Source organism: Sminthopsis crassicaudata, chromosome 1, assembly GCF_048593235.1.
Source record: "Sminthopsis crassicaudata isolate SCR6 chromosome 1, ASM4859323v1, whole genome shotgun sequence".
In the NCBI taxonomy this organism is placed as follows: Eukaryota; Metazoa; Chordata; class Mammalia; order Dasyuromorphia; family Dasyuridae; genus Sminthopsis; species Sminthopsis crassicaudata.
In genome coordinates, this window is record NC_133617.1 from 129,883,585 (window position 1) to 129,911,456 (window position 27,872).

Below are 27,872 nucleotides of genomic sequence, written 5' to 3' on the forward strand. Positions count from 1 at the left end.
CAAGATTAAGATGGGATAGTTCGGGCATGATTTTTTGTTTAAAGATTATCGTACAATGTAACCTCTGAAGCTTAGAACAAAGTGTGGATCAGTTTTTTGCTTCTTCTGCTAATTTAACATCAAGAAAATACAGACATCAGCCAGCACCACACTATTCCTTCATAACTTCACTTACCTTAGCAGTATACTTTCCCAAGATGGACACAGATGATGTAGTTGTTGCTTGCATTGTCATAGCTGACACAGTGTTTGGGAGATTCCAAAAGAATCTGGGAAAGAAGAGATAGTAGATTGTCTAGCAAACCAAACATCTAGAGATCACTGTGCTGACTTAATTGTGTATTTGTGAAACTTGAACAATAAGCCAGTGCCATGCCAGGTAATTGAATCGTTTCCATCTGAATTGTCTCCAGAAGATAAGTAAGGTCCTTTCTTGAAATAAACCACTCAAACGCTGCCGTAGAGAGTGCAGCTCCAATGGGCTGATCGTGTTTGAATGACAAACATACATAAAAGATTATTTTACAAACAACTCATAGAATGAAGGTCCTTATATGGCGGTCAAAAGAAGCAACACAATGATACTATTAAGGTCTCTTTGAAGAACTTTGGAATCAATTGTGTGATGCTGACAAAGGACTGGTCAACATGGCAAACCCACCTCAAAGAAGGCACTGTGCTCTGAGGGAAGATATGAGATATGCAAATTTTGAGACTTTTCCATTCTAAATGTTTATATAGGCTGTTTGTGCTTGACCTATGCTTGTATTTGTCTGCCCAGTCACAGTTGAGCATACTATATCACGACTCCAACATAATGATGCCATTTTAGTCCTCTTCAAGAGTGAAGGGTGGGGGGGTGGAGCCAAAGTAGTGGAGAAGATACACGTGGATTTGTGAGCTCCCTTCTTCCCTCATTACCAATTAGTTAAATCAGCCTCAAAAATAACTCTGGACTGATAAAAACCACAAGGATTAGAAGCACAACTTACCAGCTGAAGAGAATCTGGAATTTCAACAGAAAAGGTCGGTTCCGAGGGGGGGCAGGGGGAAAACTAGCACACACAGGATTGGACTGGGTGCTAGCACACTGTGCCGATCGGGCTGGGGAGAACTCTGGGATTAGAGAAGCCACTGAGATAGAGGAATCTGACACAGGCTGTTAGCTCTTCTCTGCTTATAAACATCAGTTCAGAAGATAAATCAAGCCACTTTAAAACATAAAGTCAAATCCTTATTCCACTCCAATCGGAAGTGACCTAATAGATCTCCTCAGACTGTGCAGACTGTGCAGATACCTTCTGCTGCCCGGGGCTACTCCTTGGGGTAGTTGAGAGCCTGAACAGCTGGGACACAGCCTGAGGTAGCCTCTAATCCACATAGTGCAGGGCTCAGCCTAAGGCAGTGGAATTCTAGCAGCAGTGGAATTCCCAGAGAAGCAGAACTCCCAGAGAAGTGGAACCTTTGTAGTAGGGACCCCAGTTTCCAGGCAGACACTTCCAGTTTGATAGCAGGGGCTTTTCAAGTCAACTGCTGATATCCATTGGCTGGGGTTTGTGACCCTTTCACTATTCAGCCTTAAACCTCAGGGCAGTTGCTAGGCCACACAGCGGGGTCCTTCACTGAGCACTTCTCACAGTGCAGCAGCTATGCGAGCTCTCTCTTACCTCAGGCACAGGATTGTTGCATTCTACTTCCAGTCTGGGAGGAAGCTGGTAAATAAATAAACTAACTTCTTACCCCAAGGGCAAACCCCAACAGATTTTTAACAATGAGTAAGAAGCTGAAGAGAATGATTTACACCTTCTATACAGAGAAAGAACGGTATCCAACCCAAGGAAACTAACACCAGACAGTCTCCAGATAACACCCTAAAGAGTAATGATACCTGCCCCCCATCACATACCTCTCTCCTAGAAGAGACTATTAAAAAGTTAAGAGAGTTTGAAGAAAAATGGGGAAAGGAAAGAGAAACTATGATAGAGAATAACAATGTCCTGAAATTTGAGTTGGAAAAAATAAAGAATTCACAGGAGGTGCAGGGAAACAAAATTTGTGAATTAGAAAAGGTTAAAAAAATCACAGGAAAGTAGGATTTCTGAATTGGAAAAGATAAAAAATTCTCAAGAAAGTAGGATTTCTGAATTGGAAAAAGAAAATAACTCACTAAAAAAAAATTAGTGAAATGGAAAAAAATTCAACAGAGCAAAATAATTCATTTAAAAACACAATACATAAAAAGAACTAAAAAAAATGTGAGTGAATTAAATAACTCATTAAAAATCAGGACGGAACAAATAGAAATGAATGATTCATTGAGAAACCAAGACTCAGTCAAACAAAACAAAAAAAAAAAAAAATGAAAAGCTGGAGAATAACGTCAAATACTTACTGGGGAAATCTATAGACCTGGAAAATAGATCTAGGAGCATTGGACTTCCAGAAAACTATGATCAAAAAAAGAGCCTATGGATAGGCCAAGCGAATATAATTAAGATGACAATACTCCCTAAACTAATCTATTTATTTAGTGCTATACCAATCAGACTTCCAAGAAACTATTTAAATAACCTAGAAAAAATAACAACAGAATTCATATGGAACAACAAAAGGTCGAGAATTTCAAGGGAAGTAATGAAAAAAAAATTAAGTGAAGATGGTCTAGCTGTACCTGATCTAGAACTATATTATAAAGCAATAGTCACCAAAACCATTTGGTATTGGCTAAGAAATAGACTAGTTGATCAGTGGCATAGATTAGGTTCACAGGGCAAGATAGTGAATAAAAATAGCAATCTAGTGTTTGACAAACCCAAAGATCCCAAATTTTGGGATAAGAATTCATTATTTGACAAAAACTGCTGGGAAAACTGGAAATTAGTATGGCAGAAACTAGGCATGGACCCACATCTAACACCACATACTAAGATTAGATCAAAATGGGTCCAAGATTTAGGCATAAAGAACGAAATCATAAATAAATTGGAGGAACATGGGATGGTTTACCTCTCAGACTTGTGGAGGAGGAAGGAGTTTGTGTCCAAGGGAGAACTAGAGAGCATTACTGATCACAAAATAGAACATTTTGATTACACCAAATTAAAAAGTTTCTGCACAAACAAAACTAATGCAAACAAGATTAGAAGGGAAGTAACAAATTGGGAAAACATTTTTACAGTTAAGGTTCTGATAAAGGCCTCATCTCCAAAATATACAGAGAATTGACTTTAATTTATAAGAAATCAAGCCATTCTCCAATTGATAAATGGTCAAAGGATATGAACAGACAATTTTCAGATGATGAAATTAAAACTCTTTCCACTCATATGAAAGAGTGTTCTAAATCACTATTGATCAGAGAAATGCAAATTAAGACAACTCTGAGATACCACTACACACCTGTCAGATTGGCTAAGATGACAGGAATAAATAATGATAAATGTTGGAGGGGATGTGGGAAAACTGGGACACTGATGCATTGTTGGTGGAGTTGTGAAAGAATCCAACCATTCTGGAGAGCAATTTGGAATTATGCCCAAAAAGTTATCAAAATGTGCATATCCTTTGACCCAGCCATACTACTACAGGACTTATATCCCAAGGAAATACTAAAGAAGGGAAAGGGACCTGTATGTGCCAAAATGTTTGTGGCAGCTCTTTTTGTAGTGGCTAGAAGCTGGAAGATGAATGGATATCCATCAATTGGAGAATGGTTGGGTAAATTATGGTATATGAATGTTATGGAATATTATTGTTCTGTAAGAAATGACCAGCAGGAGAAATACAGAGAGGCTTGGAGAGACTTACATCAATTGATGCTAAGTGAAACGAGCAGAACCAGAAGATCATTATACACTTCAACAATGATACTGTATGAGGATGTATGCTGATGGAAGTGGATATCTTCAACATAGAGAAGAGCTAATCCAATTCCAATTGATTAATGATGGACAGAATCAGCTACATCCAGAAAAGGAACAATGGGAAATGAGTGTAAACTGTTATTTTTACCTTCTGAATCCAATTCTTCCTATGCAACGAGAAATTCGGTTCTACACACATATATTGTATCTAAATTATACTGTAATATATTTAACATGTATAAGACTGCCTGCCATCTGGGGGAGGAAGGGAAAAAATCTGAATAGAAGTAAGTGCAAGGGATAATGTTGTAAAAAAATTACCTATGCATATGTACTGTCAAAAAAAAAGTTATAATTATAAAATAAAATAAAAATTAAATATATCTTGTTAAAAAAAAAAAAAAAGAGCCTAGATTCTATTTTACAGGAAATCATCAAAGAGAACTGTCCAGAGATAATAGAAACAGAAGGGAAAATAGGTTTTGAAAGAATTAATCAAAAAAGACCCTAAAAAAAGAACTCCATGGAACATTGTGGCTAAGCTGCAGAACTACCAAACTAAGGGAAAAAAATATTGCAAGCAGTGAGGAAAAAACAATTCAAATATCAAGGGGCCACAATAAGGGTCACTCAAGATTTGGCTGCCTCCACATTAAAGGATCGAAGGGCCTGGAACCTGATATTCTGAAAGGCAAAAGAACAAGGATTGCAACCAAGAATAAACTACCCAGCTAAGTTTAGCATTTTTTTTCCATGGAAGAAGATGGTCATTTAATGAAACAGGTATTCCATTTGTTTCTAAGAAAAAAACTGGACTTAAACAAAAAATTTGATCTACATGCACAAGACTGAAGAGAAGCAGAAAAAGGTAAACAGAATTCTTGAGAACTGTATCTCTGTTGTGGATATATAGAAAGTCTGCATGGATAATTTGATTTTACTGATATAATATATAAAAAAAGGGAAGTAGTAAAGGGAAGGGGATAGTATCAGAAAAAAGGAAAGGAGAGATAAAAAGAGGGAAACTACATCCCAGGAAGAGGCATAGAAAATCTATCACATCTGAGGGAATTTAGAGAGGGGGAGAAATATTGTGTGAATCTTACTCTCATCAGAGTAGGCTCATAGAGTAAATAATTGATATATTTGTTTTTCAGAGAATCCTCTCTCACCTCATTAAAAGGAGGGAGAGGAAAAGGGGAAATAAGGGAAGGGACTTAAAAGGAGGGGGGAGGGATACTAAAAAGAGAGGGCTGGGCGTCACAAGTGAGGTCTATAAAGGAAATATTGGGGAAGGGGTTCAGGGGGCTCAAGGGATTAAAAAAAATCATAATCCGGGGATAATATGATGGCAGGAAATACAGAATTAGTAATTTTAATGTAAATGTGAATGGGATGAACTGTCCCATTAAACAGAGGCGGATAGCAGACTGGATCAAAAGTCAGAACCCTACAATATGTTGTTTACAGGAAACACACTTAAAGCAGGGAGATACATACAGAGTAAAAGTAAAAGGTTGGAGCAGAATCTATTATGCTTCAGGTAAAGCTAAAAAAGCAGGGGTTGCCATCCTTATCAAGCAAAAACAGAAATTGATCTAATTAAAAGAGATAAGGGAAGAAACTATATCCTGCTAAAAGGTAGAATAAACAATGAAGCCATGTCAATATTAAACATATATGCACCAAGTAGTATAGCATCTAACTACCTAACGGAAAAGTTAAGAGAGTTGCAAGAAGAAATAGACAGCAAAACTATAATAGTGGGAGATCTCAAACTTGCACTCTCAGAATTAGAGAAATCAAACCACAAAACAAATAAGAAAGAAATTAAAAGGGTAAATAGAACATTAGAAAAAATATGATAGACCTTTGGAGAAAACTGAATAGTGATAGAAAGGAGTATACTTTCTTCTCAGCAGTCCATGGAACCTATACAAAAATTGACTATATATTAGGATATAAAGATCTCAAAACTAAATGCAGGAAGGCAGAAATAGTAAATACCTTCTTCTCAGATCACAATGCAATAAAAACTACTTTCAATAAGAAGTTAGGGGTAAATAGATCAAAAAGTAATTGGAAACTGAATAATATCATCTTAAAAATGGGGGACACAGCAAATTATAGAAGCAATTAATAATTTCACCCAAGATAATGACAACGATGAGACATCATACCAAAATTTATGGGATGCAACTAAAACGGTAATAAGGGGAAATTTTATATCTTTAGAGGCTTATTTGAACAAAATAGAGAAAGAGAAGATTAATGAATTGGGCCTGCAACTTTAAAAAGCTAGAAAAAGTCCAAATTAAAAACCCCCAACCAAAAACTAAACTTGAAATACTAAAATTAAAAGGAGAAATTAATAATATTGAAAGTAAAAAAAACTATTGAATTAATAAATAAAACCAATAGTTGGTTTTATGAAAAAGCCAATAAAATAGATAAACCTTTGGTAAATCTGATCAGAAAAAGGGAGGAAAATCAAATTGTTAGTGTTACAAATGAAAAGGGGTATCTTTCTACCAATGAAGACGAAATTAGAGAAATAATAAGGAGTTACTTTGCCCAACTTTATGCCAATAAATTTGATAACTTAAGTGAAATGGAGACTTCCTCCAAAAATATAGGCTTCCTAGATTAACAGAGGAGGAAATAAATTGCTTAAATAGTCCCATTTCAGAAAAAGAAATAGAACAAGGTATTATTCAACTCCCCAGGAAAAAATCTCCAGGACCAGATGGATTTACATGTGAATTCTACCAAACATTTAAAGAACAATTAGCCCCAATGTTATATAAACTATTTGAAAAAATAGGGGATGAAGAAGCCCTACCAAACGCCTTTTATGACACAGACATGGTACCTAAACCAGTTAGATCGAAAACTGAGAAAGAAAACTATCTTAAGATGTAACCCCCTATTTTTGCTTTAACCCATAAATGTATTCCCAAGGCTTTACCTGCCTTGTTTGGGCTCCTTTGTGCTTTGTAAAAGAGTACTTAATGTGCAGTGTCTCTTGTAATAAAATAAACTGCTACTCAAAATCTTTTGGAGTGGTAAACATAGGATGACACTTTGTTTCTCATAAAATGTGACCATGTGCTAAAAATATAAAATATAATCTATTAAGATTTAAATATGTTTCAAATGCAGAATCAGTTTTTTAATTTAAATTCATTTTTATAATAATAACTATAATTTTACATGGAAAAACATTGAATACATGGTGATTCTTTTTAAAAGTCTATTGAAAATGATATCTGTGAAATTTATAACAGAGAGCAAGCTATTAAAATGTCCACAAAAAGAAACAAAAGAAGACTAAGGTTAATAACTTGCTCTTCTCTTACCATATACTCTTCAATTACTTGGCTAATTCATCTTCAATTACTTTAAATGAGGTTTCTAAAGTTCTTTAGTAAAAATATCATTATTAGAAAAATTTCTCTCCTCTTCCTAACATCTTTATTTCTCCTCTACACACATTATTTTTTCCAAGTCTATTAGGTTTACAAAATACTCTTTCCCTCTAACCTCAATAATGGTAATACTGAGGAGAAAGAAAGAAAAACAAAGTTTAAAGGTAACAATACCACCAACAACAAAAATAGCATTAATCATAATTATGGAAAGGCTATCCTTATGAAGTTCAGACATCATTCAAGGCAAGTTTTCCAAAGAACTGGTAGAAGCAGTGTCATATAATTACTGCAAGTTAACGAAAATTGGTTGATTGTTGTCCTTCACTCTTTTTTTATTTTAATTTTATTTTTATTAATTTTTATAATTATAATTTTTTGACAGTATATATGCATGAGTAATTTTTTTTATAATATTATCCCTTGTATTCATTTTTCCAAAATTTCGCCTCCTTCCCTCTACTCCCTCCCCTAGATGACAGGCAATCCTATACATTTTACATGTCTTTACTGTGATTACTTTTAGAACTAGATAAATCAGAAAATCGCTTAGAAAAATAATAGAAAGGAGAGGCAGAGCCAAGAAAGGCAGCAACTTTTGGGTCTTCCCCAAACCTCTTCAAATTCTTTTAAATAATGACCATTAAACTAATTTTAGAGTGTCAGAACATACACACAAAAAAGATGGAGTAAAACCATTTTCTAGCCAAAGACAACTTAGAAAGTCAGCAAGAAAGATCTGGGGCACGAGAATAGGAGTCCAGCATGCAGTCCCAGTTCAGTCCAGGCCCTAGTGCCAGCAATGCAGAAACTGGCTTAGGGACCTCTGAATCAGTAGCAGTATGGCGATTTCCAGACCTTTTAGCTCAGAGACACCAAAGATGATATGAAAGATCAGCAGAAAAGGTTTGTCAGTAAGGTGAGAGGGCCTGGGGAAGTCAACATACCAAGAATGGGTGTGGGCAATCTCAGCTTACAGTTTCTCAGCTTTTATTTACTGAGAAAAGTCTCAGTAGAACTTACAGTACGATGGGGATACTCTTCATAGTTCAAGGGCAGAAGAATGCTTATGGTTAGGTCCCTAGAAAGATCTCCGAAAACAGCTGCACAAAATCCCTGAAACTGGGGACAGTGTACCTTCCACCTTGGAAACAGAACCCTACTTTGACAAGTAGTTAAAAGAAGAGTAATAGGCTAGGTAGGAAAATGAGCAGAGAACAGAAAACGATTCCAAACATAGAAAGTTACTACGGTGACAAGATTAAAAAACACACTCAGAAGAAGATAGCAAAGTCAAAACTCCTATATCCAAAGCCTCCACAAAAAATAAGAATTGGTTTCAAGCCTTGGAAGAGTTCCGAAAGGATTTTTGAAAAGGCGGGGGGGCGGGGAGGGAGCAAGAGGGAGAGATAGGAAGAGAATTGAGTGTGGTGCAAAAGGAAATACAAAGCGCTTATGAGGAGAAGAATGCCTTTAAAAACCAAAATTGGTCACATGGGAAAAGAGATACAAAAGCTCTGTGAGGAAAATAATTCTTTAAAAATTACAATTGAGCAAATGGAAGCAAATGACTTTATGAGGAATCAAGATACAATAAAACAAAACCAAAGGAATGAAAAAAATAGAAAATACTTCGTTGGAAAAGCAAGTGACTTGGAAAATGAATCCAGAAGAGATAAAATTATTGGTCTTTCTGAAAGTCTGATTAAAAAAAAAAAAAAAAAAAAAAAAAAAAGAGCCTAGACAACATCTTTTCAGAAATCATCAAAGAAAACTTGCCTGATATTCTAGAATCAGAGGGTAAAATAGAAATTGAAAGAATCCATCAATCACCTCTTGAAAGTGATCCCAAAATGAAAACTCCCAGAAATATTGTAGCCAAATTCTGGAACTCCCAGGTCAAGGAGAAAGAAACCATTTCAGTATAGTGGAGTCACAGTTAAGATAACAAAAGATTTAGCAGTTTCTACATTTAAAGGGTTGGAAGACTTGAAATATGATATTCCAGAGCACTGGAGCTAGGATTAGAACCAAGAATCACCTATCCAACAAAATGTATTATAATCCTTCAGGTGAAAAAGTAGAGATTCAATGAAATTGAAACCATTAGGAATTACTTTGTTATCCTATGGATTTAATTAAACAATGAGTCAGACCAGATACTGTTTGTAGAATTCTGATCCATTAAAGTTTAATAAAACATTTATCTTCATGTGCATTTTTTAACTGCAGATGATTGAATCTATAGTTAAAACATAGTTATTGTTTTTTATTCATCAGTGATCTTGCAGTTTTCCACATTTTCCCTGTTTTAATTAAAATATAAATCACTATGTAATAACAATGCTCTGTAATTCCTTTGGTAATTAAGCAATTTTTAGATTTTTTCTTTTTAGCATCTGAATCTCTAGTTTGTGATATATGAAGTGACTCTTAGCTTATGGCTTTTTTTTTTTTTTTTTTTTTTTTCCCTACTTCAACAGCGTTTCCATGCAAGTAAAGCAAGAAAAGAAAGCTAACCTAACTGACTTGATTGCGTAAAAAGTAAAGTGGACAGAAAATGTCATTGAGGTACCATGTCCTATGGAGAGAAAGGACTGATCTGAAAGCCAGGAGCATATGTATTTTAAGTCCCTCTTCTTAAACTTATTGGCTGTGCATTCCTGGGAAAATCATTTAAGTTCTAGGTACTCTGGGAGAATTTCTAAGGCCACAAGTTAAAGAGACAATGTTAACCTGAATTAATTGGTAAATGAAATTTTCTGATCTTAAGTACCCTATACTAAGGAAGCAGCAGATTGTTTCTGTCCCCTAATATAGATTAAACATGTGCAATTCTTTTAAACATTTTTCTATATTAATCATGCCGACGAAGAAAAATCAGATCAAAAGTGAAAAAACATGAGAAAAAAAATCAACAAAAAAGATGAAAATACTATGCTTTGATCCATATTCAGTCTTCATCATTCTCTCTTCGGATACAAGTGACATTTTCCATACCAAGTCTACTGGGATTGCCTTGAATCAGTTGAAAAGAGCCAGGTCCATCACAGTTGGTTATCATGGAATCTTCTTTTTACTGTGTACAGTATTTTCCTAGTTCTGCTCACTTCACTCAGCATATTCAACATCAGTTTTTCCAGGCTTTTCTGACATTAGCCTGATCATCATTTCTTATAGGACAATAATATTCCATCACATTCATATAACATAACTTATTCAACCATTCCTCAACTGATGAACATCCATTCAATTTCCAGAGGAATTTTCATTCAATTAGAGATAAGGACAATAGAGAAATAAATTCAAAATAACTAAATAAAAGGCATTTTGAGTGGAAAGATACTAGCAATTGAGAGGAACAAGAAGGTGGTCTTATAAGCTGCATCTTGAAAGAAGACAAGGTGAGGAAGAAATGCATTCCACAGAAAGGTGATCCAACTGTACAAAGTCATAAAAATCGTGATAATTGTGTTTTGTGAGAAACAGAATTTGATTGGATCACAAAACAAAGAATATTCTATAATGAGGTTAGGAAGATATGGAGAAGAGTTCTTTTGATGCTAGAAGTCATAGGAGGCCTTAAAGAAATGAAAGAGCCAGATTTTTACTTAAGAAAAATCATTGGGCAGCAGTCTAAAGTGGGAAGAATCTTAAGTTGGGAGATTAATTAGGAGGCTTGTGCAATAATTTAGGCAAAATATAATTTGCACTTGAACTAAGGTAGTAGCTCTGTGAGGAAAGGAATCAGATGTGAGCAATAGTACACAGATAACTGATTAGATATATGAGGGAAAATAAATTGAAGAGTACAGGATAATGCCAAGTCTACAAACCTTGGTGACTGGGAAAATAATGGTGCCTTTAAAAGATGCTACTAGAGTATCCAATTTGAATTTTACTGTAGACTATTTGTGATGTGGTTTTGAATCTCAGGAGAGAGTAGTGCTAGATTTAATACTAGAATCTTCAAGATAGAGTGATTATTAAAACTATGGGAACTACTGAAGATAGTGAGAAAGAGTATAAACTGAAAAGACTAAAAGACTTAGAACAGAACCTTAGTAAATATCTGCATTTAGGAAGTATTATCTGGATGTCGAACAAGCAAAGAAGACAAAATTCAGTTTTGTGTAGATAGTAACACCTCTTTTTTGAAGCTCCGAAGGCAGTTTATGGGGAAAAGGCTTATACTGCATCTCAGCTACTCAATGCTGATGGAGCCACATTGATTAGTGTCAAAGACATGATCATAGAGAGTAGGCTGAAAACTTCCATGTTTTTCTCAATAGACCATCATTAATCAATGCTGAAGCTATTGACTGTTTACCTCAGGGTGAAGTCTTGGAAGAAGAAGCATCTCTCAGTCATTGTTGGCGAGATTCTTGTTGGAGTCCTCCTTAATAGGCTGATTCTTCCCCTAGAACTTGGCCATCTACTTAAGAGCCAGTATAGCTTCATAAGGGTCCAAGGAATAGAATAGTTGACTTGGTGTTTTTTTTGCCTGACAATTCCAGGAAAAATGCCAGGATCAGAACAGATAATATAAAAATGTTGATGAAAATTTCATCTTAAAAAACAAGATTCAATAATAAAGATGACAATACTACCTAGACTATTTATTTAGTATTACATTAAACTCCCAAGAAACTATTTTGCTGACCTGGAAAAATTAACAGAATTCCTCTGAAAGAACAAAAGGTCAAGAATTTCAAGTGAATTAATGGGAAGAAAAAAACAAAGCAAATGAAGGAGGACTAGCTGTTATAAACTATGTTATAAAGCAGCAGTCATCAAAATACTTTGGTACTGGCTAAGAAATAGAGTAGTTGATCAGTTAGGTTCACAGGACAAAATAGTAAATGACTATAATAATCTAGTGTTTGACAAACCCAAAGACCCCAGCTTTTGGGATAAGAATTTACTATTAGATAAAAACTGCTGGGAAGGTTGGAAATTAGTATGGCAGAAACTAGGCATTAATCCACACCTAACACCATATACCAAGATAAGGTCAAAATGGGTTCATGATCTAGACATAAAGAATGAGATTATAAACAAATTAGAAAAACATAGGATAGAAAAACATATTACCTATAATAATAAGGAAGGTCCTCAACTAAGAGAAAACATGGGAAGGGGGAGTGAAGTAAGACTTGTCAAGGAAAGAGGAACTTTGGGAAAGCTTTTATGGGGAGTGAAATCAGGAATCATGGAGGATAAAAGGAGAGTCTTATTGAAGTTGGATAACATTGACTTTATAAAGTACTCAGTAAACCTGCTCTTGCTTATATTTTATTGAAAAATAAGAAGACATAATTCCTATTACATGTGTAACATCTGTTCCAAGTACCATTGAAGCAAAGGATTATAGCATCATCATATAAGAGTTCAAAATGATCTTCGAGTTCATGTAATCTAATCTCCTTATTTTATTCTAAAAATTATTTTTAATAAAATTTTGTAACTTCTTATGTCATCAAATTTTCCTAAAGTATTACTTACTTTACCCTACCAAACAGCCAATCCACATATCAAAAGAATATTTTTTTTTAAGAGAAAGATCTGTGAAATTGCTCAGTTAACTTTTTAAAAAGTGTGACTCTGTGTGCAGTATACATACCTATAGACCTCCCACAAGTAGTGTGTGTTTGGTTTTTGGTTTTTTTTTTTAAGGGGGCCGTGGAAGGAAGGGGATAGGGGATGCCTCCTATTTCTTCTTTAGAGCTATGCTTGTGTTTTCTGATTTTGCAACATTCAGTTTTCATTGGTTTGTAAGTTTTCCTGTTTATATTGTTTTTTATTTAATTTTTAGTAATAGCTTTTTTTATTTTTCAAAGTACATATAAAGATAGTTTTCAAATCTTGGGAACCAATTTTTCTTCTTCTCTCTCCAATTCTTCCTCCACTAAACAGTAAACAATCCAATATAGATTAAACGTGCAATTCTTCTAAACATATGTCCATGTTTATCATTCTACATAAGAAAAATTAGATCAGAAAAGAAAAAAATGAGAAAGAAAAAAATAAGCAAACTAACAATAAAAAAAAGGTAAAATTATACTATATTGTAATCCATATTCAGTTCCCATAGTCCTTTATCTGTATGCAGATGGCTCTCTTCATCAGAAGTCTATTGGAATTGATCTGAATTACCTCATTGTTGCAACGAATTATGTCCATCAGAATTCATCATCACATAATCTTGTTGCTGTGTACAATGTTCTATTGTTTCTACTTACTTTACTTAGTATCAATTCATGTAAGTTTCTGAAGGCTTTTTTAAATCATCCTGCTGATAATTTCTTTTAGAAAAATAATATTCTACTATATTCATATACCATAACTTATTCAGCCATTCTCCAACTGATGGGCATCCATTCATTTTCTAATTCCTTGCCATTACAAAAAGGGCTTCCATTAACATTTTTGCACATGTGGGTCTTTTTCCCCTTTTAATGATCTCTTTGGAATAGAGATGTAGTAGACACATTATTGGATCAAAGGCTATGCACAATTTGATAGCCCTTTAGGCGTATCCAAATCAATCTCCAGTTGGATCAGTTTACAACTCTACCAACAATGTATTAGTGTCTGATTTTTCTCATATCCCCTTCAATATGTATCATTATCTTTTTCTGTTACCTTAGCCAATCTTGGAGATGTGTAGTGATATCTCAGAATTAATCTTAATTTGCATTTCTCTAATCAATAGCGATTTAGAGCATTTTTTCATATGACTAGAAAAGCCATTTCTTCATTTAAAAATTGTTTGTTCAGATCCTTCCACCATTTATTCATTGGAGAATGACTGATGTTCCTATATATTTGAGTCAGTTCTCTATATATTTTAGAAATAAGGCTATTTTGGATGAAGTTGAATAAAATAACAGGAAAATAAAGTGACATATATTGGAGGTCATGAGGGAAAACTAGGACACTAATACATTGTTGGTGGAATTGTGAATCGATTTAACCATTCTGGCAAGCATTTTGAAACTATGCCCAAAGGGCTATCAAACCCTGCATATCCTTTGATCCAGCAGTGTTTGTACTCGGCTTAAAAGACCTTAAAGAGATCTCAAAGAAGGGAAAGGGACCCACATGTGCAAAAATGTTTGTGGCAGAACTTTTTGTAGTGGCTAGAAACTGGAGACTGAATGGATGCCCATAAATTTGGGAATGGCAGAATAAATTATGGTATATGGATGTTCTGTAAGATACGACTAGCAGAATGATTTCAGAAAGGCCTGGAGAGACTTACATGAACTAATGTTAAGTGGAGTGAGTACAACCAGGAGATCATTGTACATGGCAATAACAAGATTATATGATGATCAATTCTGATGGATGTGACTCTTTATGACAATGAGATGATTGATGCCAGTTCCAATGATCTTGTGATGAAGAGAGCCATCTACACCCAGAGAGAGGAATGTAGGAACTGAATGTGGATCACAACATAGCATTTTCACTCTTTTTGTTGTTGTTTGCTTGCTTTTTGTTTTTCTTTTTTTCCCCTTTTTTGATTTTCTTGTGCAGCATGATAATTGTGGAACTATGTATAGAAGAATTGCACATGTTTAACATATATTGGATTATTTGACATCTAGGATAAGGGGTAGGGGAAGAGAAGGAAAATATTTGGAGTACAAGGTTTTGCAAGGGTTAATGCATATGTTTTTTAAAAAATTAAATGGGGCTATTTGAGTAATTTGTTTCCTCCTATTAATCTGGGCTATCTCTCTATCTCTCTATCTCTCTATCTCTCTATCTATTTTCTTTCCCCCCTGAGGCTGGGGTTAAGTGACTTGCCCAGGGTCACACAGCTAGGAAGTGTTAAGTGTCTGAGATCAGATTTGAACTCGGGTCCTCCTGAATTCAGGGCTGGTGCTCTATCCACTGAGCCACGTAGTTGCCCCAATCTATATAATTTTTAAAGTATTCTTTTTTTTTTTTTTTTTTTTTTTTTTTAATTTTTTATTTTATTTTATAATTATAACATTTTTTGACAGTACATATGCATGGGTAATTTTTTACAACATTATCCCTTGCACTTACTTCTATTCAGATTTTTTCCCTTCCTCCCCCAAACCCCTCCCCCAGATGGCAAGCAGTCTTATATATGTTAAATATATTACAGTATAATTTAGAGACAATATATGTGTGTAGAACCGAATTTTTTGTTGCACAGGAAGAATTGGATGCAGAAGGTAAAAATAACAGTTTACATTCATTTCCCAGTGTTCCTTTTCTGGATGTAGCTGGTTCTGTCCATCATTAATCAATTGGAATTGGATTAGTTCTTCTCTATGTTGAAGAAATCCACTTCCATCAGCATACATCCTCGTACAGTATCATTGTTGAAGTGTATAATAATCTTCTGGTTCTGCTCGTTTCACTCAGCATCAGTTGATGTAAGTCTCTCCAAGCCTCTCTGTATTTCTCCTGTTGGTCATTTCTTATAGAACAATAATATTCCATAACATTCATATACCATAGTTTACCCAACCATTCTCCAATTGATGGACATCCATTCATCTTCCAGCTTCTAGCCACTATGAAAAGGGCTGCCACAAACATTTTGGCACATACAGGACCCTTTCCCTTCTCTAGTAGTTCCTTGGGGTATAAGCCCAGTAGTAGTATGGCTGGGTCAAAGGGTATGCACATTTTGATAACTTTTTGGGCATAATTCCAGATTGCTCTCCAGAATGGTTGGATTCTTTCACAACTCCACCAACAATGCATCAGTGTCCCAGTTTTCCCACAGCCCCTCCAACATTCATCGTTATTTGTTCCTGTCATCTTAGCCAATCTGACAGGTGTGTAATGATACCTCAGAGTTGTCTTAATTTGCATTTCTCTGATCAATAGTGATTTGGAACACTCTTTCATATGAGTGGAAATAGTTTTAATTTCATCATCTGAAAATTGTCTGTTCATATCCTTTGACCATTTATCAATTGGAGAATGGCTTGATTTCTTATAAATTAAAGTCAATTCTCTGTATATTTTGGAGATGAGGCCTTTATCAGAACCTTTAACTGTAAAAATGTTTTCCCAATTTGTTACTTCCCTTCTAATCTTGTTTGCATTAGTTTTGTTTGTGCAGAAACTTTTTAATTTGGTGTAATCAAAATGTTCTATTTTGTGATCAATAATGGTCTCTAGTTCTCCCTTGGACACAAACTCCTTCCTCCTCCACAAGTCTGAGAGGTAAACCATCCCATGTTCCTCCAATTTATTTATGATTTCGTTCTTTATGCCTAAATCTTGGACCCATTTTGATCTAATCTTAGTATGTGGTGTTAAATGTGGGTCCATGCCTAGTTTCTGCCATACTAATTTCCAGTTTTCCCAGCAGTTTTTGTCAAATAATGAATTCTTATCCCAAAATTTGGGATCTTTGGGTTTGTCAAAGATTAGATTGCTATTTTTATTCACTATCTTGTCCTGTGAACCTAACCTATGCCACTGATCAACTAGTCTATTTCTTAGCCAATACCAAATGGTTTTGGTGACTGTTGCTTTATAATATAGCTTTAAATCAGGTACACTTAGACCACCTTCCTCTGACTTTTTTTTCATTAGTTCCCTTGCAATTCTCGACCTTTTATTCTTCCATATGAATTTTGTTGTTATTTTTTCTAGGTCATTAAAATAGTTTCTTGGGAGTCTGATTGGTATAGCACTAAATAAATAGATTAGTTTGGGGAGTATTGTCATCTTTATTATATTCGCTCGGCCTATCCAAGAACATTGAATGTCTTTCCAATTATTTAAATCTGACTTTATTTTTGTGGCAAGTGTTTTGTAATTTTGCTCATATAATTCCTGACTCTCCTTTGGTAGATATATTCCCAAATATTTGATACTATCGACTGTTATTTTGAATGGAATTTCTCTCTGTATCTCTTGCTGTTGGATTGTGTTGGTAATGTATAAAAATGCTGAGGATTTATGTGGATTTATTTTGTATCCTGCGACTTTGCTAAAATTCTGAATTATTTCTAATAGCTTTTTAGCAGAGTCTTTGGGGTTCTCTAAGTATACCATCATGTCATCTGCGAAAAGTGACAATTTGATTTCTTCATTTCCTACTCTAATTCCTTGGATCTCTTTCTCGGCTCTTATTGCCAAGGCTAGAGTTTCTAGTACTATATTGAATAGTAATGGTGATAGTGGGCAACCTTGTTTCACTCCTGATCTTACAGGGAAAGGTTCTAGTTTATCACCATTACATATGATGTTTACTGAAGGTTTTAAATATATGCTCCTTATTATTTTAAGGAATAGTCCATTTATTCCTATACTCTCAAGCGTTTTTAGTAGGAATGGATGTTGGATTTTATCAAATGCCTTTTCTGCATCTATTGAGATGATCATATGGTTTTTATTAATTTGATTATTAATATGGTCAATTATACTAATAGTTTTCCTAATATTAAACCAGCCCTGCATTCCTGGTATAAATCCCACTTGGTCATAGTGTATTATCCTGGGGATGATTTTCTGAAGTCTATTTGCTAATATCTTATTTAAGATTTTAGCAACAATATTCATTAAGGAAATTGGTCTCTAGTTTTCTTTCTCAGTTTTCGATCTACCTGGTTTAGGTATCAGTACCATGTCTGTGTCATAGAAGGAATTTGGTAGGACTCCTTCAATCCCTATTTTTTCAAATAGTTTACATAGCATTGGAGTTAGTTGTTCTTTAAATGTTTGGTAGAATTCACCTGTAAATCCATCTGGTCCTGGGGACTTTTTCTTAGGAAGTTGGTTAATAGCTTGGTCTATTTCTTTTTCTGAGATGGGACTATTTAGACTACTTACTTCTTCCTCTGTTAATCTGGGCAAGCTATATTTTTGAAGGTATTCTTCCATTTCATTTAAGTTATCGAATTTATCGGCATAAAGTTGAGCAAAGTAGCTCCTAACAATTGTTCTAATTTCCTCTTCATTAGTGGTGAGTTCACCCTTTTCATTTTCAAGACTATCAATTTGCTTTTTCTCTTTCCTTTTTTTAATCAGGTTTACTAAGGGTTTGTCTATTTTGTTGGTTTTTTCATAAAACCAACTCTTAGTTTTATTAATTAATTCAATAGTTTTTTTACTTTCAATTTTATTAATCTCACCTTTTATTTTTTGAATTTCAAGTTTTGTGTTTGTCTGGGGGTTTTTAATTTGTTCCTTTTCTAGCAATTTTAGTTGTAAACCCAATTCGTTGGCCCTCTCTTTCTCTATTTTATGCAGGTAGGCCTGTAGAGATATAAAACTTCCCCTAATTACTGCTTTGGCTGTATCCCACACATTTTGGTATGATGTCTCATTATTGTCATTTTCTTGGGTGAAGTTATTAATTATGTCTATGATTTGCTGTTTTACCCAATCATCCTTTAGTATAAGATTATTTAGTTTCCAATTATTTTTTGGTCTATTTTCCCCTGGCTTTTTATTAAATGTTATTTTGATTGCATTATGGTCTGAAAAGGATGCATTTACTATTTCTGCCTTACTGCATTTGATTTTGAGGTTTTTATGCCCTAGTATATGAACAATTTTTGTATAGGTTCCATGAACTGCTGAGAAGAAAGTATATTCCTTTCTGTCTCCATTTAGCTTTCGCCAAAGATCTATCATATCAAACTTTTCTAGTATTCTATTTACCTCTTTGACTTCTTTCTTATTTATTTTGTGGTTTGATTTATCTAATTCTGATAGTGCAAGGTTGAGATCTCCCGCTATTATAGTTTTGCTATCTATTTCCTCTTGCAGCTCTCTTAATTTCTCTTTTAAGAATTTAGATGCTGCACCACTTGGTGCATACATGTTTAATATTGATACTGCTTCACTATTGATGCTTCCCTTTAGCAGGATATAATGCCCTTCCTTATCTCTTTTAATTAGATCAATTTTTGTTTTTGCTTGATCTGAGATGAGGATGGCTACTCCTGCTTTTTTGGTTTTGCCTGAAGCATAATAGATTCTGCTCCACCCTTTTACTTTTAGTTTGAATGTCTCATCCTGTTTCAGGTGTGTTTCCTGTAAACAACATATAGTAGGATTCTGACTTTTAATCCAGTCTGCTAACTGCTTCCTCTTTATGAGGCAGTTTGCCCCATTCACATTTATGGTTAGAAGGACTAATTCTATATTGCTTGCCATCCTATTAACCCCTGCTTATGCTTTTCCCCTTTCCTTCCCTTTTACCCTCCTATCCAGTATTAAACTGGTAAACACCACTTGCTTTTCACAGCCCTCCCTTTTTAGGATCCCTCCCCCACCTTAAAGATCCTCCCCTTATTTTACCCCTTTTCCTCGAAATTACTGTATTCCCTTCCCCTTAGCTTACTCCTTCCCTTTCACTTTTCAATGAAGTGGAAGAAGTTTCACCATAAATCGAATATGTCTATTGATACACGCTATGTTCATCTCCCTCCTTTCTTTCTCTCAGATATAATAGGTTACCTTTGCCTCTTCATGAGATGTAGTACCACCACTTTATACTTTTTTATGATATAATCTCCTTTCCACCTCTAGTTTCTAAGACAAATTGTACATATGTTCTTTACATATTTTTTTGACAGAAGTATAGTTCTCAAGATTTCTTTTTACCTTTTTTAGAAGTCTCTTGAGTTCTGTATTTGAAGATCAAACCTCTTATGTAGGTCTGGTTTTTTCATCAAAAATAGATGGAATTCATTTATTTCGTTAAATGTCCATCTTCTTCCCTGGAAAACGATGCTCATTCTTGCTGGGTAAGTTATTCTTGGCTGCATACCAAGTTCCTTAGCCTTTCGGAATATCATGTTCCAGGCCCTGCGTTCTTTTAATGTGGACGCTGCTAGATCCTGTGTTATCCTTATTGTGGATCCTCCATATCTGAATTGTTTTTTTCTAGCAGCTTCCAATATCTTTTCCTTTGTCTGATGGTTCTTGAACTTGGCCACTATATTTCTTGCCGTTTTGATTTTAGGGTCCCTTTCAGTAGGTGATCGATGAATTTTCTCAATGTCTATTTTACCCTCTGTTTCCAAAACGTCTGGGCAGTTCTCTTTGATAATTTCCTCGAAAATGGTGTCCAAGCTCTTTTTTTCCTCCCATTTTTCAGGGAGTCCGATTATTCTCAAATTGTCTCTCCTGGATCTGTTTTCCAGGTCTGTTGTCTTTCTGGTAAGGTACTTGACAGTCTTTTCAATTGTTTCATTTCTCTGGTTTTGCTTGACTCCCTCTTGGTTTCTCCTTGAGTCATTCATTTCTACTTGTTCCAGTCTAATTTTCAATGATGTATTTTCTTCACTCACTTTTTTTATATCTCTTTGTAATTGTCCAATTGAGTTTTTATCTTCTATGGAATTTTTTTCCATTGTATCCATTTTATTTTTTAGAGAGCTGATTTCTTTTTCCAGCTCTCTAATCCTGTTTTCCTTGGAGTTGTTTACCTTTTCCAGCTCACTAATCCTGTTTTCCTTGGAGTTGTTTACCTTTTCCAGCTCACTAATCTTGTTTCTCAATGATTTGATTTCTTTATCCATTCTGTCTTTGAATGCATGGGATGACTTCTCCAGGCTCTCTTGCCAAGCTTCCCTTTCCTTTTCCCATTTCTCTTCCAGCTCTCTTGTGAGAGCCTTTTTGATTTCCTCTATGAGGTTCTTTTGTATTGAGGAGCAGCTTATATCCCTCCCAGGGGATACATCTGGGGACAGTCTGTTCCTAGTCTCCTCAGCATTTGAAGTCTGCTCCCTGTCCACACAGAAGCTGTCAATGGTTAGAGCCCTTTTGAATTTTTTGTTCATTTTGTCAGAGTAGGAATCAAAGAAAACAAACTGACAAGAGAAACAATTGGTCTGTTTTGCGGGGGATAGGGCTGGATGTTATTAATGGGCTTCCTCTACAGACTGGGGGTAGGGCAGCAGAGAGCCACTAACAGAACAGCAATGACTGTACTGAGTCTGGGCTCTGAGGCTCTGAGAACGCACCAAGTCAGTCCAGGTGGGGGTTGGGGGTGGCCGGGCTCTGAGAGACGCTGGCTTTCTGGGGTTTTAATCTTCACCTCCAGTGTTTACACCCTCTCCACCGCTCCTGGCTTGCTGCCAAGACGGAGCATCCACACTGGGGCAAAAGCCCTTTCACAGAAACGGCAGAGATCACACCCCTCCCCCTCCTGTCTGAGCTGTGTGAGCTGCCTGTCTTGCTCTGGCTGTCTGCCCTCAGTCTGCGCCCAGTCTGATTGATCCTCCCCTGAACAAACACAGACCTTTTCTGGCGACTTTCAAGGATGTCTTCTCTTGGTGATAATTTGTGGATTTCTTTCTGGGTCAAGCATTAAGTCAGAGGCTTGTCATGAAGTAAGTTCTGAGAGAAAACGAGGAGCTCAAGCAGCTGTCTGCCTCCACGCCGCCATCTTGGCCAGAAGTCCCCTAAAGTATTCTTCCATTTCACTTAGATTATCAGATTTTGGGGCATACAGTTAAGCAGAATGTTTCCTAATTATTACTTTTAATTTCTTCTTCAGTGGTGTTAAATCTACCCTTTTCATTTTTGATATTGATAATTTGCTTTTTCTAATCAAATAAACTAAAGGTTTCTCTTTCTCCCTTTTTGTTTTTTTTTTTTTCCCCATGAAACCAACTCTTTGTTTTGTGTTTCATGTAAATAACACAGTCTGGCTTTTAATCCTCTCTAATACTTCCATTTCATGGGAGAGTTCATCTCATTCACATTCACAGTTAAAATTACTAACTCTGTATTTCCTGTCATCCTATTTTTCCCAAGTAGTACTTTTCTCTTTCTTTTTGTCTTTTCCCTCCTCACTGGTGGTGTGCTTCTATGACTTCCTTCAATCTGCCCTTCTTTTTTTCAGTCCCTTGCCCTTACTATTGACATTTTTTTAAATAAGAAGTTGGCAGTTTAATTTTTTATTATTTGATTTTATTTTTAATTTATGGAATAAAACAAGTTTTTCTGTAATATAGTGCAATAAAAAAAAAAAAAAAAACATGATTGCACTTCAAACTCCAAATCTGCTATGCAAAGCTTGATATTCCTTTCAAATGCATAACAAAATTATAGTGTAAATTTCTTTTTCATCACTACCCACCCCTAGCAGAGATGGCTGCCATTATAAAGTGTGTGTGTGTGTGTGTAAAATTGTTCTGTATATAATTATATGAGTTCTTTGGATGCAAATAGTGTCTTTTTACATGTCATTTATAGCTAATTTGGATGTTTATAATAGTTAAAATAACTTATTCATTTAAAAACTTTCTTAAAACAAGATTGCTATTACTATATAATGTTCTCTTGGTTCTGCTCATTTTGCTAATTATTTCATGAGTCTTTTCATGTTTTTCTAAAATTGTTAAGCTCATCATTTCTTATAGTACAATAGTATCTCATCAAAATCATATACTATAGCTCATTCAACCATTCCTCGATTCATCTTCTTTTTTTTTTTCCCCCCCCTGAGGCTGGGGTTAAGTGACTTGCCCAGGGTCACACAGCTAGGAAGTGTTAAGTGTCTGAAATCAGATTTGAACTCTGGTCCTCCTGAATTCAAGGCTAGTGCTCTATCCACTGGGCCACCTAGCTGCCCCCTCAATTCTTATTCTTGAATTCAGATTTGGCCTCAGACACTTACTGTTTGACCCTGGGGGAGTCACTTACCTCTGTTTGCCTCAGTTTCTTCATCTGTAAAATGAATTGAAAATAGAAATGGCAAACTGCTCCAGTATCTTTGCCCAAAAAAAACCCAAATGAAGTTCACAAAAAATTGAACATGATTGAAACAATTGAAAAACAATATTTCATCTTATTTGATTCCACCCAATAGTCTAACCTGTCAAGATTATGAATCCTTTCACACCGCAGTATTTTGACTCAGCCTCCTTAGTCTTTGGCATTTGCCAAGTATATTAGCATGGCCATTAGCCAACTTGTTGATTAATGTATGAAATAGTGCAGGATCATCCATAGTAAAATTTATATCAGATATCCTAATTTTGGAGTATATGTTTAGATTTTATTTCACTTTTTACCAAGATTTTCATTTCTAGTATGTTTATGTTTTATCTTCATATAGAATTACACATCTAATAAATAACTAATTGCAGTCTTTATAGGAATCATATTTTTAGCATAGCTATAGATTGAAATTAATATTTAATCAATGATTATTTTTCAGCTGTACCTTTATACTATGACAGTATTAATTAGGTGTCTGATGGTAGTTTTAATTTTTTTTTTCTGCTTTAAGAATCCAGATCCAGATAAGGAAAAACCACCATGTAATGCTCAAGAATTAGAAGAGTGTGATATTTTCTTTGAAGAGAGCTCTAGTTTATGCAGATTTGATGGCAATACTTTGAAGACCACTCATGTGGTAAGTGATTTATATTTATTTGTGTTTTCAGAAAATAAAAATGATCAGACATAAAAAAAGCTATATAGTCACATGATTAATTGGGCCTTGGTAGTTAAAGATTCAGTATTTTGCTGATCACTAAATTATGATATCACTTTAGAACAATGAACCAAATAGGACAAATGGAGATTTGTATGAAATGACTAATTATTAAGTGTTTTAAAATAAAGGTATAGGAAAAATTTAATAATTCACTTACTTGATATGTAAATTTTATTAATTCACATGTACAATTGAAGAAACTCTAGCCTGAAGATAATATCTGATTTGTGTTCTGATATATTGCTACAATCACATTTCTTTAAAAGAGAAGAAAAGTATATAAATATAAAAATCACTTCCCTGTTTGAGAGAAATCTGTTATTTTTTTCCCAAAAGGAAACATATATGATTTAGTTACACATCACATTAAAATAAGACCTTATAACAAGTTTAAAAGTCAAGAGGCAATCACAGCATCCTGAGACTTTTGTGAAAACTAGATTTATTACAAAAGATAAGAATGTGCCTGAGGAGCTCAAAGAATTGGCTTAAAACTGTACAACAAAAGAAAGAGGAGAGAATAGCAAGGGATGTAGCATGGGAAGAGAAAGGTACAGTAAATCCTCCTCAGGGGAGGAGTTAGGGGGAAATAGCAAAAGCCACATTCTTTTCCTTTGGGAATTTATAGATTATGAAGATAGTGGGTTCGTTTATCTTCAAAGGACCCCCATGGCAAAAATATTTTTCACAGACTGGTGCCTGCCTTGCCTCCCAGGGACACACAGGGAATCCATTTTGGGATACAAACAACAAATTATGTAAATACTGAGGTTGGGAAGGAGACCCCAAAAGTTTGGGATTACAGGCTGTTGTCATGAGGTATCTCAAAAGAATTTGCAGATTTGAATCCATTTCCTAGTTAAGGGGCAAAGTTTTATTGTAATTGTAATGCCAGTTGCAGACTGCTAAATTCCAAAAGAAATTAGCAAAGAAAACAGAGCAAGGAAACACATTTATCCAGTTTTCTACCATTGATATGCTAATTCTGTGGCCAAGAGGTAGGATAACCTAGGAGTGGTCACTTCAAGCATTTGATTCTCACTGACCAACAGATTATCATTATTGTCTCAGAAGTTTGGTTTGTGGGACTGTCCTGAGGCCAGAAGCTGACAGTCAGCAATGAATTGAAGAGTAGTCTATTCAGAATCAGACAAATTGTTCTAAAATTGGGAGTGTGGATAATCCCTGAGGCAGTCTCCAAAGCCAGAAGATTACTGACATTGTTAGAACAGAAGCTCCCCCACTAAAATTAGGGAACCTCAAAATCATTGCTATATTACATCATTTCTCCCTCTCAAGCAGTCTTTCCCCAAATTCATTTAGGACAAAGGGATGAAGGTCTTATCTTCTATCTAGAGCTGCTTCATACTGATAAGGGGTATAGAGCTGTTCCTGCCCAGTGGGGTCCAGAGTGGGGAGGGGAGGCAAGATAGTGGCAGCAGCATTCAGAGGGGTGCTGGATGTCAGAATAAGTAAGCCAATAGTAGGTTAAAAATGCAGGGGCCAAATATGAGCAAAAAAATAATAAATAAAAGTGGAATTAGTAGGAACAGTAGTCAGAAATCCCATACAGAGGAAGGCTGAGTGGGGGTGGGGGTGGAGATGAGGCTATCGTGAATGCTTCTCATTCAAACATCTTTTCCTAGGATAAATACCAAAGAATGTTTTCTCCCAAATCCCTGCTTTTGTCTCCTTGAAGGAGTGGGAACAGTGTTCCAAGTAGTAGCATTATAGACAGTGAAAGGAGCACTTAGATGACCTGGTGTGCAAGCACCATAATGTTTAAAAGGGGTTAAGCATCAGGTAGAGAGGAGTACAGATTGAGGGGGCCTCCATTCAGAGGCTTTCCTTTTAGCAGGCCTCTCAGAAACATCAAAATAGAATGGAAAACCCATTTTATAAAGAAAAGCATATCTCTTAGGTATACAGATGGTACCTAAGATTAAGTTTTGTAGTAGCTTCCTAGTTAGTAAGGATGATTATAATCACATGACATAACAATAGGAATGTTTGTTCTCAGGAGGTTATGAAGAAGCTTCAAGGAAGCTTCAAGTAGAAGCATTATGAGTGAGTTTGCCAGAATTATTTTGGAATGGATATCCTACAATTTTGGCAAGAAAACAGGGGATAGTCAGGTTAAAGTTACTCTCCTGGGCAAGGGAGGGGAAAAGGGGGTATTTAGTACAAATAGATTGGCATTCATTGTAAGGATGGTAACATTTGGGAAAGGGGCCTTTGCAAATTATACATCGTCACATATATAGGCTGCCTTGAGAATGCTGAGGGCACACCCAACAATCCTAAATGCCCCCACTGCCCACAGAGTTCCCTAGTCTAAGGACTTATCTTCCCACTGTTGGGGGCCACAGAGTGACACTGAGAAAGCTGGACAGAAAATACTAAGAACAAAGCTCTCATCTTTGGAGTGTTGTTTGTTGATTTTGTTTACATGTTTTATATGTTTAAACTTATCCTAGTCCAAAGGATCAATCATTAAATACGTTTATAGATTTTTAGTAAACACATTCCTTGTTTAGAAATTATAAAACCTAAACAGGCTCAGTTTTTGAGGCTGATGATCCTACTTACCCTCTTGGTTTCAGGAAAACTGGTTGCATACAAATTAAGGGGAGTTGATAGACCCCAGGGAAGGGACTGAACTTGCTATTGCCCACCCTCAAGCATTCTTAGTGTTTTCATGGACTGTGCTATTTGATACCCCTACACAAACACCTCATACTTGGAGGTAAACTGATAAGGCTTAATATGATGACACTAACTCCAAGTAACTAACTTAACAATTTTAGAATTTTCCTAAGCCACCAAGAGTGGTGGACAAATAGTCTTAACTGTAGTTTCTATTCCCTTAAATAAATTTTCCTTTTGTTTTAAGGAGAAAACAAGATAATTCTTAAAATTGAGATAGAACATATTGTTAAATTGACTTAACTTTGGTTAATGAAATTCCCTAGATTCTGGTTAAATGTCCTAGACAAACTGAATTGCAATTTGGTTATTTTCCATTTCACACAAATCATTTCTCTTGTGAGCCAGGAAAAGGAATTAAGGTGCCAATTTTTACTGACAGGGGTCTCAGAAGTCTGACTGTAGATAACTAGTTTTTAAAGTAGTTCCAAACTCTTTTGTTAACACTATCAGTGCAAATAGATCCCCTTTAGTGGGCTTTAATTTAATTTAATTAGAGCTACTTTAAAATTGCTTTTACTATATCTCAGAAAATTCCCAAATTACTTTACACACACATAGAAATCATTTATCTGTTGGTCAAACCAAAAAAAAAAAAAAAAATCCCATCAAGTTATCAAATAAATATGTCCAATAAAGCAGTTAACATTTATATAGCACATTTTATGCCAAGCACTTTTGCAGTCATGTGGTCTTCACAGCAAGAACTATTATTTCTCTTTACAAATCAGAAAACTGGACAGAGGTAAAACAATTTGCCACAAATTACATAGCTAATACATATCCATAATTGAAACTGAGAATGATGATCTTACCAAATACAGAGTCTGACTGATTTTCTTACCTCATACTGATGAGAATTAGATAAGGAGTACCTAAATGAAATTAGGGTTAATTGAAATCAGGCAGGTTCGGGGTACAGGGAGTCAAATAGAGCTCCCCTGCAATCCCTTTGGATTTGGATGAGGTCTAGTAGTGGCGCAAGAGTCCTCTGTAAAGGAATTTACAGACCCGAAAACTTAGATTGATAAAAGAGGTTTATTGTGGGGCTTGGAAATAAGGTTGAAAGGTAGAAAGACAGGGCCAGGGCTGGCACCAGTGGGCAGAAACCCCTGACATGGCTGGTGCAAGGATGCCATGTTTGGGACTTCTGCAAAGAATGAACTCCAGTGTTCCCTCTTTTATAATGGGGGGCTTTTGGTAATCTGAAGGGGCTTATGGGTGGAGTCCTAGGTTGGCCTCTGGCCCAAACTTCAGCCATGGTTAGAATTTGAATAAAATTCAATGGGTTTTTAGATAAGGAACTGTTTGTGCTTGGGGTGGGAGTTGAAAAACCTAAGCAGATCATTAAAATGGGGGCTGGGACAGCTCAAGTTGGCTCAGTCCAGTTGGGGTTGGGAGAGCCCA

General features: G+C 35.5%; 1 protein-coding gene across 2 annotated transcripts in view; it reads left to right on the forward strand.

Moving 5' to 3' along the window:
* Positions 1-27,872, forward strand: part of NUDCD1 (NudC domain containing 1) — a 101,368-nt gene that overhangs the window by 64,338 nt on the left and 9,158 nt on the right. For both annotated transcript variants that reach the window (XM_074266976.1, XM_074266986.1), the window contains exon 8: positions 23,550-23,675. In XM_074266976.1, the coding sequence (XP_074123077.1) occupies positions 23,550-23,675 (126 nt within the window). The remainder of the gene's footprint in view (positions 1-23,549; positions 23,676-27,872) is intronic.